Here is a 13,034-nt window from a genome sequence, read left to right as displayed (position 1 = left end):
CAATACACAAAGGAACAGTGGTTCACAGAAGGCTCTAAACCAACACAACAGAACTTTAAATTACTATACTACTAGTCAATAAAGTTAAGAGAAAGGCAACATACTTTATACATAAACTCACAGTTTGGCCATATTTTTAATGTTGGTTTACAGCCATCCAGTTCTTTGGTTAGTCTCAATATTAAGGTTACAGAGTTCACAGGTCCCTACATAGATTTTTCTAATTAGCTTTACTTTTTCTGTGACAGTTTAAAATGCACAGTATGAACATGTAATATTAAGTCTTTCTTGCTACTCACCCAGGCGGCATTCCAGGCATAACTGGAGGCATTCCAGGCATCATAGGTGGAACACCTGCCATTAATGGTGGTATACCTTAAAAGAAAAATAAATTTTAAGCAACTCCAACAACACACAGTCACTAACAAATCTCATCTAATAAATTTAGACTGGATAAGTGCTTTACAGGTAGCTCTAAAAGATTGGTTTTTTGAAATAACACTGCTTACAAACAACGCAATATAAAATACTATCTGCAAGTCTGACTTAGATTCATTGTTCTCATTCCTGCAAGACTGTGTAAATTTTCTTAGTAGTCTCCAAAGATCGTGCCTTATCATTACAGAAAATAGAATGAGAAGAGACCAGTTTTCACTCACTGTCATTGATCAAAATTCTTTACTCAATATATTTGTGGCCTGTGTATGAACTGCCTGTTCTATGTTAGCAGTCTATAGATATATGGCAGCCTTTCTGCCATTTCCAAAACCTCGTTACAAGATAGCACAAACAAGCATCATTGGTAGACTTACATTTAAAGTAATAATCTGTCTTACTACCATATTCCTTCAATCTAGGTGCAAGCATTAGGTATCTTAATCTACTTCACAAAGGAAGATGTGTATGCGCACACAGAATGGGGGAAGAAAATGAAGAAACTGCTTATGTGCACCTTGAAACTATTTTGTGACCTCTAACACCCAGTGTTAGAAAGGGCAGATTATTATTCCAGCATGTAAGCAGCAATTTGTGTTTCTACTCAGCTATTCAGTAACTATCTTAAAACACCATCTCACCTGGAGGCATTCCTGGTGCACCCGGCACAGGAGGCAAACCTGGTTGTGCCATTGGGGGAATGTACCCCTGCTGTGGCTGAACTTGCTGGGGTTGAAATGAAGTTGAAGCTGCAGATTCATCATCTTCATACTCATCAGAATCATCCTGTTGTTTCTTTTTCTGGCTCTCTGCTAAAGAGTACAATGTATATGGTCAGACTGAAGACAAATTATATTCTGTAAAATTCATTTTATCTGGGGTATTCTAGCTGGAATGAAAATAATAAAATTCAAATTTTATCAGCGTGTTCAAGAATTCATCAAATCACAAAGACAAACTACGTGAGCCTACCTGCACATATAAATAATAAAGGGAAGGAAAGTGACTCACACTGTAATGACCCTCAACATAAATGGGTCAGTCTCACACTGTCCAGAATAAGCCAAAGCAGTTCAAACAAAGGTGTACTTAAACAGCAAAGAAATCTAAACATTTGGGCATCACAACTGTATCACTCCTGGCCTTTCCTCCCCTTACCCTCAAAAATAAAATCACCATCCCCATATTAATTACGTAATTTTTACAGCTGCACTGGCATGCAGCTACTTCTGAAAGGGAAAAGAAAAATACCTCTCAACTGGCAAATGTCTCGAGTTGCAGTTAAAGAATGCATTAAACCCAACCTTTATTCTTCCAAGAAGCAAGACCTGTATCACACAGTTTAGTATCAGTAAGAAACAGACTCGGAAAATAACAGATAACTAGCTAGATTACACTTTACCCTGAGTTTTTTGTTCAAGTAACCTCCTTCGTTCCTCCATATCTTTTTCTGGAATGCCCTCCATGCCATAGATTTCCAGTTCAATGTCTGTTCTTCCAGGAATAGCATTTGGAACAGCATCTATTGTTTCTTTATGTACCTAAAGAAAAAAAAATTAAAAAATCCTTCTGACCACAGTTCAGGTTAGATTCTCTGTGTTCTTCAGCCAGTTTCAAGATAGAAAAGGAACATCTTTAATGGGAAGAATCTCTCTGGCCAAGCACTTTCTAGACATGTGCTTCCTAATCACTGTTAACTACTATTAGCTTCTAAAACCAGTTTATATAAACTTGTCTTCCGAACACCAAGACAATACAATTCCTTCACTCCTCCTACACCCCAAAAGTGATGGCAGAGATCTCTACTGCATACTCTCCATATGACTGCTGACACAGCAGAACTCCTGTTCTGGAAACAGACCATTGCTGTCTTTTTCTCAGCAGTTTTTAAGACTCTGGAAGCCCCAAACCCACCACCTTTTTAAGTTCACTATTAATTCCAATTTTAGATACTGCTAAGAAAAGCTTATGTAAGCCTAAAACTTCTTACCTGCATGCAGTGTATCGCTAAACCAGGTCCTGTATACAGTTTCTTATGACATATATGGCATTTAAAGTGCTTTGCTTTTTGATGCTGTATAAGGATTTTTTCATCATCAAAATCCCTGTTACAATACCTATTGAAGACTGTCAAGGAAACATTTAATCCTGAAAGTGACCTTCTATATAACACTAAGCTAATGAGCATCACTGTAATTTTTCCTAAAGCAAAAAAAGGAAAAAGCACAGAAAGCATCTCTGAGCATTCAAAGCATGACAAATACTTCACGGATATCTGAAACCAAACCTCCCCCTCACACCATCCAGCATTTCCCTTCAGATAGGTACAAAACTGGCAAGATGTGTGCAGGCAATCAGAATCATCATTTATTTGATTCCTATTTCTTTGACACATGCTTTTCAAGTCCTAGTTATTTCTAAGTGGACACATTGCTTCTCTGCACACATGTACATTAAAATAAAGTTGCTAAAGCATTAAAGGAGAAATAGACTTGAAATCCACGAAAGGGAAGTTATGCTAAATACTTCAAAGAAGTGCCTATTTAATAACAAGTATCAGTAGCTAACATTTATAAAAGAGAACAAAGGTTTTAGTTAAAAATTCCTTTCCTTTTCAGTTATCCAGCGACCAATTCTTATGGCACCGCATAATTCGCTGCAGTCATTAAAGAATTCTCTGTTTTTAAACAGAAAGATTTTAAGCAAAGAACCTTCTGGACAACTATGTGACAGAAGAGGCAAACTGCATTTCCTGTCTGCAGGTCAGCATTAATATTTCAGCAAATGCTCCACACATATCTTCCTAAATAAGACAAATACACATTTGTTATTTACTAGCTGTTCCTAGTTAACACAACGTGTCCCTCACTTCTACCAAAACTTTAAATATATTAGTATCTCAAACAGAAGCACTGATGCCTTCCAACATAAAACGGTAAAAGATCTCAAGGCAGGTTATAAATTCCTTTATTAAACAATTTTAGATTGGCCAGAAACGTTTTAGAGAAAAAAACGGTAAATCTGTAATCACCCCCCAACAAAAAGCAGATTGTGAAGCACTGAAGGAGTGATCGAAGAAAAATCCGCCAGTACTTCCGGCTCCTGAGAAAGTATATGTGACTTTGATGCAGCAATTACAAATTTGAAAGTACCTCCCTCCCCCCCCCAAAAGTTTTCCAAAAGTCTCTTTTAACCACATCTGCCCCACTTCTTCTTGAATAACTTTATTTATCAGAGGCAGGGGTTTCTTCCGTTAACATCCCTCCCACCGGAGGATAAAGACCGTTCTCCATTTTCCTCACGTCCCCGGCAATCCCACCGGGCCTGGCCACAAGAGCGCCAGGGACAGCCGGCCGCAGAAGCTGCCGCCTGCCCTGGCTTTACGGATCGGACGTGAGGCCGAGGCCTCAAGCGAGGGAAGCGGGATCGGGCGGACTAGGCCGCGCGGGAGAAGGAGGCGGGGGGGGGGAGAAGCAGAGGAAGGGCACGGACCAGGCCCCATCCCAGCACTAAGGAGCACAAAAATGGAACACGGCCAAGCGCGGAACCAAACCGTAACGAGGGTGGAGAGAAGAAAAGAACCCCGTGCCCAGAGAGCGAGGAGCCAGGCGGCGAATGGGACAGGACGGGACGCGACGGGACAGACACCCGACCGGTCCAGGCCAGGCCGCTCCGCTCCCCTCCCCCACCCAGCTCCCCACACCCGCCTCATCCCACACAGAAGGATACCAGCACCAAGGCTTCAGCTGCTTCTTCTTCTTACGGCCCATGGCGGCGACACCCCCGACCTACACAGAAAAGAGACAGCCAAGCTCTTCTCTCCTGAGCCGCAACGCCCACACCAGCCTCTCCACGGAGGCGAGCGAGGCAGACACAAAATGGCCGCCACCGTCCCTCCTGGCGCCACCGCCTCGGAGCTCCCAGCCTGCACCGCGGCGCGGCGGGAAGGGGGGGCACCCACGTGATGGGGCTCCCGGCTCTCCCCACCGCCTCTTGGGCTCTCCCATGGTGCCTCGCGGGGGCGCCGGGGCGCCATTTTGTTTTAGTCGCCGCTGCGGCGGTTGTGGGCGGGCTGAGGCGCTTGGTTGTGTTTCTCGTTTTCGCGTTTAAGGTCAAGGAGATGTTTTCCCCCTATTAAATCGGACTGGGCGAGAAGCCGTTATCTCTTAATCAGGCCACTCCGCACTCTGCACGTAACCACGGTGGTGGTTACCCGTGTCCGTGTAGCTGGCTCTTGGCGGGCAGGTCTTGGGATGTGGGGGAGCGCGGCCCTTCGAGAACGCTATAAAACTGACAGCGACGTACTGAGCCTTCACCCCCCCCCAGAGCTTCCCGTGCCTGCCCGGGGACTGGTCCCTCCGTTACATCCCACCGGGTGTTGTTTCTGTGTTAGCCCCCCCCCCGAGTATCCCCGCGGCTCCCCGGCTCCCAGAGCTGCCGGCTGCCCGCAGTGGCCGTGCCGCAGGCTGGGGGCGAGAGCCGGCTCTCTGGCACGCAGGGCTTGCCTGTTAGTTACGAGGCTGAGCTAACAAATGTGCTCTTTTAACAGGGGGGAAAAAAAGTTATTTCGGAAGCGGAGTAGGCATTTTAGAAAACGGCGGCACGGTCCGCTACGGCTCTAGGTCGGCTCTGCTGCACCTCAGCCGCCCCGCAACGAGCCCTCAGCCAACTCGCCCTCCTGCCCGCGGGCTTGCGTACACCCACCCGGGGCGGGGGGAGAAGCTTTCGCGCAGCCCCCGCGGTACGCCCGCCCTCCCGCCGGCCTCCTCTGCCTCCGGGGCGGGGAGCGGCGAACGCAGGACCCGGAGCGGGCGGGTCCGCGGCGGCGGGTTGGGGCGGGATGTTGCCTGCGCTGCCGGACGGCGACGAGCGGGAGCTGGAAAGCAGCGAGGAGGGCGGCGGTGCGGGTGAGGAGCGGCGGCCGGAGCGGCACGGCAGCACCTACCACAGCCTCTACGGTTACCGGAGCTGCAGGTGAGGGGGCCGCTCGCCGCCGCCGAGGCCTGCCGGGGCCTGGCGAGGCCGTTTCCAGGCCTTGTCAGTTCCCAGTTGCTTGAATTCGCTTTATTCTCCCCGCCCCTCTCTCCCCGTAGAGCTCTTTTTCCTCCCACAATGTCCCGATTCCCTGCTCCTGCGTTAAAACCCTCAGGCCATACCTTTCCCTGCTGCAGTCCCTTTTCCCTGTTCTGTGTGTTAAGGCTGTAAAATCAATCATAACGGCTTGATTTTCAGATCCTCACAGCAGGGAGCAGACAGTGGGAATGGCAGTCCCAGCAGTGCGGCGGCAGAGACACCCTCCAGCGAAGACTTCAGGTAAAGCCAATCTGCAGAACAGTATAATCGCCCGTAACACCCCATTTTGAAGTCTTTGCTGTATTACTGTTAGGTGAATAGTAAGCAAGTACATTGAAGTCCCTTCAAAGCAGAAACCTCTGTGAACGCATACTGAAGCCCCCTGGTGCTTTTTCTGGAATACCTAGGGAATGGACACAACTACAGAGCTCAAATAATGTATTAAATATAAGCTATCATCTTTGAGTTTGAACTGTCTTTTCTTTGCTATTAGACTTTTCTGTATTGACTTAGGTCTTCATGTAGACAACAGATAATTAAAATTTATTAAACAATTTTAAATGGACATCTTACCTTTCCACAAGCTCTGTAATGGAGTTGTTGCTCTGTATTACAACTAGGGAAACATAAGAACAAAGAGGGGCAGTGACTTTTTAGTAGCTGGCGAGGAGTTCAGCGTCGGCTGACACCGCAACTCCAGACTTCTGGTCTAGTGGGCAAACCACTGAATGCATTTCTGATGGGCCAGAAGTCACAGGGCGAGTTAGCTGTAAGCCAGAGAGAGATCACAGTGGTCCCCCTTCTAGAAGCAGGTGGTTCTGCCCTTGTTCAGAGAAACAAAACAATAATGTTTGCTTTTTGCTAACAATTTCTTCTTGTTTTTTAAAGCCTCTCCTTGCTGGACACTAACTTACCAGCTGAAGCAGAGACTGAATTGCGCAGTTTTATCATTAAGCGTCTTACTAAAGGAGCCCTGTTTGAAGGAATGGGGAATGTAGCGTCAGTGGGGCTGAGGTAAATTTTAACAATTATTTGTGAATGAGAAACTGTAAGAAACATTGGCAGCATTGCACATCTTGCCATCTGCTGCTGCACTTAGGTTTAATCCCGATTCCGTGTTCTCAGTCTATTGCTGCTGTTAATAATTGCTTTATGCAATACCACTTCCCTCTTTTTCTAGGTAGCTTTGAGAAAAATATTGTAGTAAATAATTTAATGTTTGACTACTTAAAAAATACTACATGTGTTTATGACTGTTTCCTTTGAAACTACTCTGATCGCACCACAGGGGGAAAAAAGAGAAGTGCTAGCGGGTGAAAATTCTTTACAGAAATCATGTGTATCTGCTTTTTGCACTTACTTATTGTGATGTATCTGTAACAAAATAATTCTTTTTTTTTCTGCATAGCATACCAGAATATAGAGTTGGTTGTTATTACTGTCGTTTCCAACAAGAAAATCTTCTAGAAATGGCAACAGTGGAATCGGACACCAACAATGCTCCAGAATACGTGGTTTGTTTCTTAGGTGGCTCAGAGAAAGGTCTGGAACTATATCCTTACCTTTAACTTTCTTTATCTGTGTGGAGAGGGACACGATGTAAAAATCGTGTTCTCATTTTGTCCATTTCCTACTGGAAATCAGTTCATTTGTGCACACCTTCCAATAACGGAAAATGTCAATAACAGCCATATACTGAAAGGGAAACAGGCAGGTCTTAAGTGATGCATCTTATTTTCCTTAAGAAGATACTTTCAGACTTGAGCTGGACAGATACATTCAAAGTCTGAAGATAAACCTTGATTTGGAGGTAAGGCCCAACTTTTTTTTTTAAGTGGTAAAAATTACTATTGATGCAAATTAATTACTAAGACAATCTGGAAGATTTAGTCTGTAGAGACAAATTAGGTGTTTTAAGTACTAGTATGAAACACTGTGAGAGATACTTGATTCACTGTAGTGACAGTGAATGTCTAAAGTGCCATCAACCACACACAACTCAAAAGGAAAAAAAAAGGGGGGGGGACTTTTTTGTGCCAGTTATAAATATGTTAAAGGTTACTTTCAGTTAGATTCAGAGAGAAGAATGACTAATAAAAGGTAATGGTCTACAGGAAAGTTATCAATGTCCACCTGGATTCTTACCACTTCTGAATGTTAAGGAAGGATTTTTAGTGTTTTTCTTGTTACAATTTTTCTAATGGAAACTATGCATTGTAAGTCTCTTTCTCATCCCGTGTGCTGTTGCATGCATGGTCTTTGTTCAGTATGTACCATAATATTACAGTTCTGTCTCTTTCTTGAAATGTGAAGCCCTTCATTGCTCATAAAGTGTGGCTTTAAATGTCAAACTCATTTTAGTTTACTGTGGTTTGAAACTAAGAAGGCTCTGACATCCAAATATCTTAGGTTGAATAGATTATTAAGAGGCTTCTATTTGTGTAGAAATCTAATTTGTAGTTAAAGTTTTAATGTTTCAACTTGTTACAGCAAAAAACCTTGGAGACCTATGTTAACCCCTACTTCAGAAGCTGGTTTGAGAATGCCATATGCCCTATTCAGAGAGTAGTACAGCTCTTCCAGGAGAAACTCGCCTTTTTGTTACATGCTGTAAGTGTATTTCAAAGTGGATAACTGAGAAAGGTTCAGAAGGAATCTCAGTGACTCCAACGTGTTTAAAACGTTTCTTGCATTTGCTTTCCCAGCCAGGAATAAATGAGGAACAAGTCTTCTTTTCTTCTCTCTCTCTTTTTTTTTTTTTTTTTTTTTTTTTAAATTCAGGGCAAGTACTTTTTCCCTGCTTTATTGCTAAGGAAGCACATAGCAATTTCTTCTATCAGTTTTTATAGTTAACTCATTTTAAATTACATAGCAGTGTCCAAGTAGAAATTAGAATGAAAAATAAGAAACAGCATGAGAAAGCTGTCCCTCCTATAATTCCTCTGAACCAAAAGGGATGTTATATTGCGTATGTGCCTCATGTAATTTACTGGAAACAGAAAAGAAATTAATCCTAGCTCTAGTCCCTGAGTTTGAGGAGGCTTTGGATGGCGTAGCTAATAGAGTATAACTGCTGTATTTCTTCTGAATGCAAAATCAGCTGCAATGACTATAATAGGGAGTATTCCCTTAGCTTCTACTCTTCCTGTGAAAAGAACAATTTTTCAAGTACCGCATTACGTATATATTGTTAGTGACTGCAGTATAGCAACAGAAGTAATATCAAAGTTGCATCTAGCTTTTTTCTTTTTTTGTGTGTGTGTGTTTGTTTTAAGGCTTTGAGTTATACTCCTGTGGAAGTAAAAAACGCAGATGAAAGAACAGAAAAAGACATTAGCAGGTAAAGATACTTTGAGACCAAGGAACCTGTGAATAACTTGGCTTTTGTGTATGACAGCCTCCTGTTCTTGCTGTTCGGGAATTGTAAAGAAGCAAGCAGTTCACAAGAGCTTTTTGTGTCAGGTTTGTGGCAGCTGCCAGCCTCCAAGGACTCGTTCAGGAAGGCACAATGACCTCCTTGTGTATTGCCATGACTGAGGAACAGCACAAGTCAATGATTATAGACTGTAGTGGACCTCAGCCTCAGTTGCATAATGCAGGTGAGATTACAGCTGTGAATACTTCTTCATGTTACTTACTTGTATCCCTCAGCTGCTGAGAGTTGTGGACATTAGAGGTAGTTGAGGATATTCAGAAGCTCATAGGTTCATGTCCAGTTTGGATTCTGGCTGGAAACTAGAACACCTGTTTTCCTATGGGGTAGCGGAGTAGTTTGTTTTACCATACGCACTGGAACTCTGGTTTGAAAATGGTTGATAATAAAATCCATGGTGCATTTAGTTTGCGGACCATGCAACTATGACTCATATGCTTCAGGGAAGCTGCAAAACTTTTTTTTCCTGTTGTATTTTTGACAAATGTTGTGAAAAGGGATTCAACATTCAGGACAGAATTGCCTGTAATAAGTCTAGCTATGTTTGCTTTTCTTCTCCACATGTATTGTTTTTCTTAAGACTTATTTCCTGGCCCAGGTATACTATTACCAGGTGTTGTTGAGAGTGATTAAACCAGGTGAATGCAGCTATATAGTTATGTTGAGCTCATTTACTTTTTCTCATCTCTTCTCTGTGTTCCTGAACACATAACAGGAAGCAACAGATTCTGTGAGGACTGGATGCATGCTTTTCTGAATGGTGCTGAAGGTGGAAATCCATTTCTCTTCCGGCAGATTTTGGAAAACTTTAAATTGAAGGTACCTGTTCATATGTGTTAAAGACTTGGAGAAGACATCAGGGTTACTGAGGGAGCAAATACTCTTTTTGCAGCAAAGAAAACTTTTAGGTTATTTATGATGCCTATGTGTCATTAACCGATTAACTCTGAAGTTTAAGTTGGGGACTGGCTTACTGTAGCTGACAAGACCAGAATGTAAAGTAGTGTGAAAGATTCTTCAGTGAGTACTCCAAAGGCATTTTCTTGTATTTAAAATAAACCCCACTTTTTTTCTTTTTTCTTAAAATACTGTTAATTTGAGCTGTGCACACACAATGTCATGTAATTGGTAACGTGGATTCAGTAGTTAACACTTCATAGGTGATCTGTTGTAATAGAAGAGGGGAACTCTTGATACAAGTTTGGACATAATCAAGTTGTGGTGTCCACACATTTTGCATCATTACAGTAACAGTGGTAATATGCATCAAAGACAGTACTCAATTCTTATATTACTCTTGAATAGTAATATAAAATTCCTATTGGAAATGCTTTTGCTTCTCCTGCTATTCCTTCACTTTTCCACACGATAATATGTTTTCTTTCCATGTAGAAGGATAAGAAAATGCTCTGTCACTCTTTTCCCAGGCTATACAAGATATTAACAACCTGAAGAGGTTTATCCGCCAGGCTGAAATGAACCACTACGCCTTGTTCAAGTGTTACATGTTTCTAAAGAACTGTGGCAGTGGAGACATCCTTTTGAAGATTGTTAAAGTAGAACATGCAGAAATGCCAGAAGCCAGAAATGTAGTGACCGTCCTTGAGGAATTCATGAGAGAAACATCAGTAGCTTAAAATTATCTTAATTATTCTGTACTCATTTGAGGGTATTGTATAAATCATTAATTTCTTCTGTGCAGCTTAGTTTCACTATTGCAGGATTTTTAATTTATATTTAAAAGTATTGCCTAAGTCAAACCTAAGTTGCAGTTTCATCTGCCTTTTCTCTTTTTTAGAGAAAGCAGTATGAAATTTTTTTAATGTGTAAATATCGGATCAGGCAAACTCCTGCATAGTTTTCAGTGCTTACCAGATTCTCCAAATTACTTGCTCCTTTTCTGAGGAAATCATGACATTTGGTTTTTACAGTCATTGCACAAAAAAAAACCCCAAAACCAAACAAATCCCTTACCTGGCAAGCATTTCAGTCTTTTAAATATTTTAAATATCTTTAAAATGATCATGTCTAATCATTAAGATCTGGTTACTTTTGTTTTAATACATAAAGAAGCACAAACATCTGCATAAGTCAATCAATCATATTTGTTTATGTTTATATAAGAGAACATTGGTAACAAGTCTGTAGCTAGTTTCCATATTCTACTTTCAAGGTGGCAGTTTGTTCTGCTGTTACTAGATAAACAAGTTGTTAATTGGTATGAAACAGAACTGCCTTAAGATTAAACAGAGTTTTAGAAATCAGTTTGTATGTGCTTGTATGTATGCATACATACACTGGACAGACATGTTAAATTCCCAGGCTATCTGATGAATTCCCTTCTTAATTAGTTTGTGTTGTGATCAAGACCTTCTTTGTGTGTTCTTAGTACCTGTTTTGCATAACTGTAAATAATGGTATGTTTTTCAGCCATGGAGAATTAAACCTGAAAATTTTAGAGATTAAATATTAACTTTAAATTAATAGAAGCTTCTTCAGAAATTGAAGTAAACTTAGTTCCCAAGTTAATTATTCAGACTTTTTAAAACATTTCATTGTATTTCAGCAATGAATTCTTACCCACACCATAGGACATTTAGACAGCAGAATAATTGAAAAAAATCTTTGGCTACAGCTGGAATCAAAACTCACGAGCCCTCTGAGTGACCACATCATAAACAAGGACTAGCTCTGCAAACCCAGTACCAGCAAAACTCCCTGTTGCTTTCCTTTGCAGCAGAGGGTCTTGTTTGAACACTTGACGCGGGGCATTTGAACAACTCTACCTGAAACAGTAACCAACAGTCTTACTAATGCAGTTAAGTTGGACTGTTCTGCCAGTGCTGTATACTGTGATGATAAAAGTTGAATGCTTTCCTGTAACACCACTGTGTTGAACCTATAATAAGGTTTACAATAAAACACATTTGAATCCTTAATAGTGTGCTTACATTAAATTACAAATTAGTGTTGTCCTTGATGTCTCCTGTTTAAAACCCTTTATTCACACAATGCAGAGGAGCTGCTAGTGTAATGTGCAGGAGTCTGCAAGTGTCATACTGACAGCTGAGGTGACATGTAATGTACATGGGCAGGTCAGAGAAGAAAATAAAAGTAGTTTGAAAGAAAACAAACTCCTTATTCTCTCATTTGCAGGAGCTCTGAGAGGTCACAATGTTTTCCTTCAGAATATTTTATTCGTGAGTGAGTAAAGCAGCACCTCTTAATAAAACATGTCACTCTTGGTTGCTCTTGTACATTTTTTACTAAGTTTTTAGTATTTTGCCTGATCAGGAGGCAAAAAAAAAAAAAAAAGGGAAGTGGAACATGAATTAACAGGTAGCTGTGATCTGGTAGGAGTGTAAGAAATCATTGCAGTAGTCCTGTCCTGTTCCTTGTGCCTGCAGCTGGGTGGAGATGTTGGGCTGGAGACTCATAGGGCCAGGTGTTCTGTGTGCTGGCCTTAATATTTACAAAGAGTAGGTCAGGCCCAGGTACAGCAGTGCTGGTGGTGATAGACCTTTCCTGAGATGTGCCCACAATTGCTTTGCCCAGTCTGTGTCCCTGAAAGTTTTCAAGAATAAAGTGGCTGAAGTGGTATGAAGTGCCTTATAACCTGGATTACCCTATTATCCTGTGACCTGTACTACGCTCATTTAAGTAGTTTTGTTTGCTAGGTAAATTACCATAAATCAATCACTCCTAAAAATCCAGATATTTTTAACCTTAACTGTAAAACCTTGCTTAGTCTTGTTGGGCCTCTCTTCTCCAAGGTAATGCATTGTTCAGTATCAGTCCCACTGAATTTGTACTCTGTTACATGTGGACAGCTTCAGTCATAGCTTTTTCTGTTGCAAGTTCCTTTTCCTGAATTTTCCCTGCACTAAAGGTGGCTGACATGAAAAACATAACTTCTTGCTTTCTGCAGCCTTTGTTTTAACTTCATCTTGCTTCTGCCAGCTTTGCAGTGCCTTTGCCATTCAGTTACCTAATTACTAAACTCAAGACGCTCGGAAGTACACACACACAGACACATACACACTGAAATACACCCTGTTAGTTCATGAATTTACAGGTTTTACTGGCATCTTTC

The 13,034-nt window shown here is 41.7% G+C and overlaps 2 protein-coding genes across 27 annotated transcripts in view; one reads left to right on the top strand and one right to left on the bottom strand.

Annotated features, from left to right (window-relative positions):
- ZNF207 (zinc finger protein 207) overlaps positions 1-4,375 on the bottom strand; it is a 37,574-nt gene extending 33,199 nt beyond the window's left edge. For 22 of the 26 annotated variants that reach the window (XR_005932389.1, XR_005932388.1, XR_005932395.1 and 19 more), the window contains exons 1-5: positions 4,165-4,375; positions 2,426-2,552; positions 1,838-1,976; positions 1,077-1,247; positions 300-375 (exon numbers count right to left, since the gene is read on the bottom strand). Coding sequence is in view for 4 of the 26 variants with exons in the window: in XM_041123500.1 (XP_040979434.1) it covers positions 300-375; positions 1,077-1,247; positions 1,838-1,976; positions 2,426-2,552; positions 4,165-4,205 (554 nt within the window). In the remaining 22 variants the exon portion in view is untranslated. The remainder of the gene's footprint in view (positions 1-299; positions 376-1,076; positions 1,248-1,837; positions 1,977-2,425; positions 2,553-4,164) is intronic. The other 4 variants (XR_005932402.1, XR_005932406.1, XR_005932404.1 and 1 more) reach the window with 1 other exon arrangement.
- A 796-nt stretch (positions 4,376-5,171) lies between these two features.
- On the top strand, positions 5,172-11,880 carry C5H17orf75 (chromosome 5 C17orf75 homolog). Its single transcript, XM_030013947.2, has 11 exons — positions 5,172-5,409; positions 5,668-5,748; positions 6,397-6,522; positions 6,917-7,060; positions 7,261-7,318; positions 7,999-8,118; positions 8,784-8,848; positions 8,971-9,107; positions 9,657-9,760; positions 10,369-10,610; positions 11,508-11,880. Exons 1-10 carry the CDS (start codon positions 5,276-5,278, stop codon positions 10,576-10,578), a joined length of 1,179 nt encoding a protein of 392 aa, XP_029869807.1. The 5' UTR covers positions 5,172-5,275; the 3' UTR covers positions 10,579-10,610; positions 11,508-11,880.
- Positions 11,881-13,034: the final 1,154 nt, after the last annotated feature.

Source organism: Aquila chrysaetos, chromosome 5 (genome assembly GCF_900496995.4).
Source record: "Aquila chrysaetos chrysaetos chromosome 5, bAquChr1.4, whole genome shotgun sequence".
Lineage (NCBI taxonomy): Eukaryota > Metazoa > Chordata > Aves > Accipitriformes > Accipitridae > Aquila > Aquila chrysaetos.
This window is presented reverse-complemented; position numbering and strand designations above follow the sequence as displayed.

Bases quoted from the DNA above. Each gene is read 5' to 3' on its own strand.
- C5H17orf75 (XM_030013947.2), top strand. From the start codon at position 5,276: ATGTTGCCTGCGCTGCCGGACGGCGACGAGCGGGAGCTGGAAAGCAGC. The intron at 9,108-9,656 runs GTGAGATTACAG...AACACATAACAG, and splicing joins GCCTCAGTTGCATAATGCAG to GAAGCAACAGATTCTGTGAG. The intron at 9,761-10,368 runs GTACCTGTTCAT...CTCTTTTCCCAG, and splicing joins TGGAAAACTTTAAATTGAAG to GCTATACAAGATATTAACAA.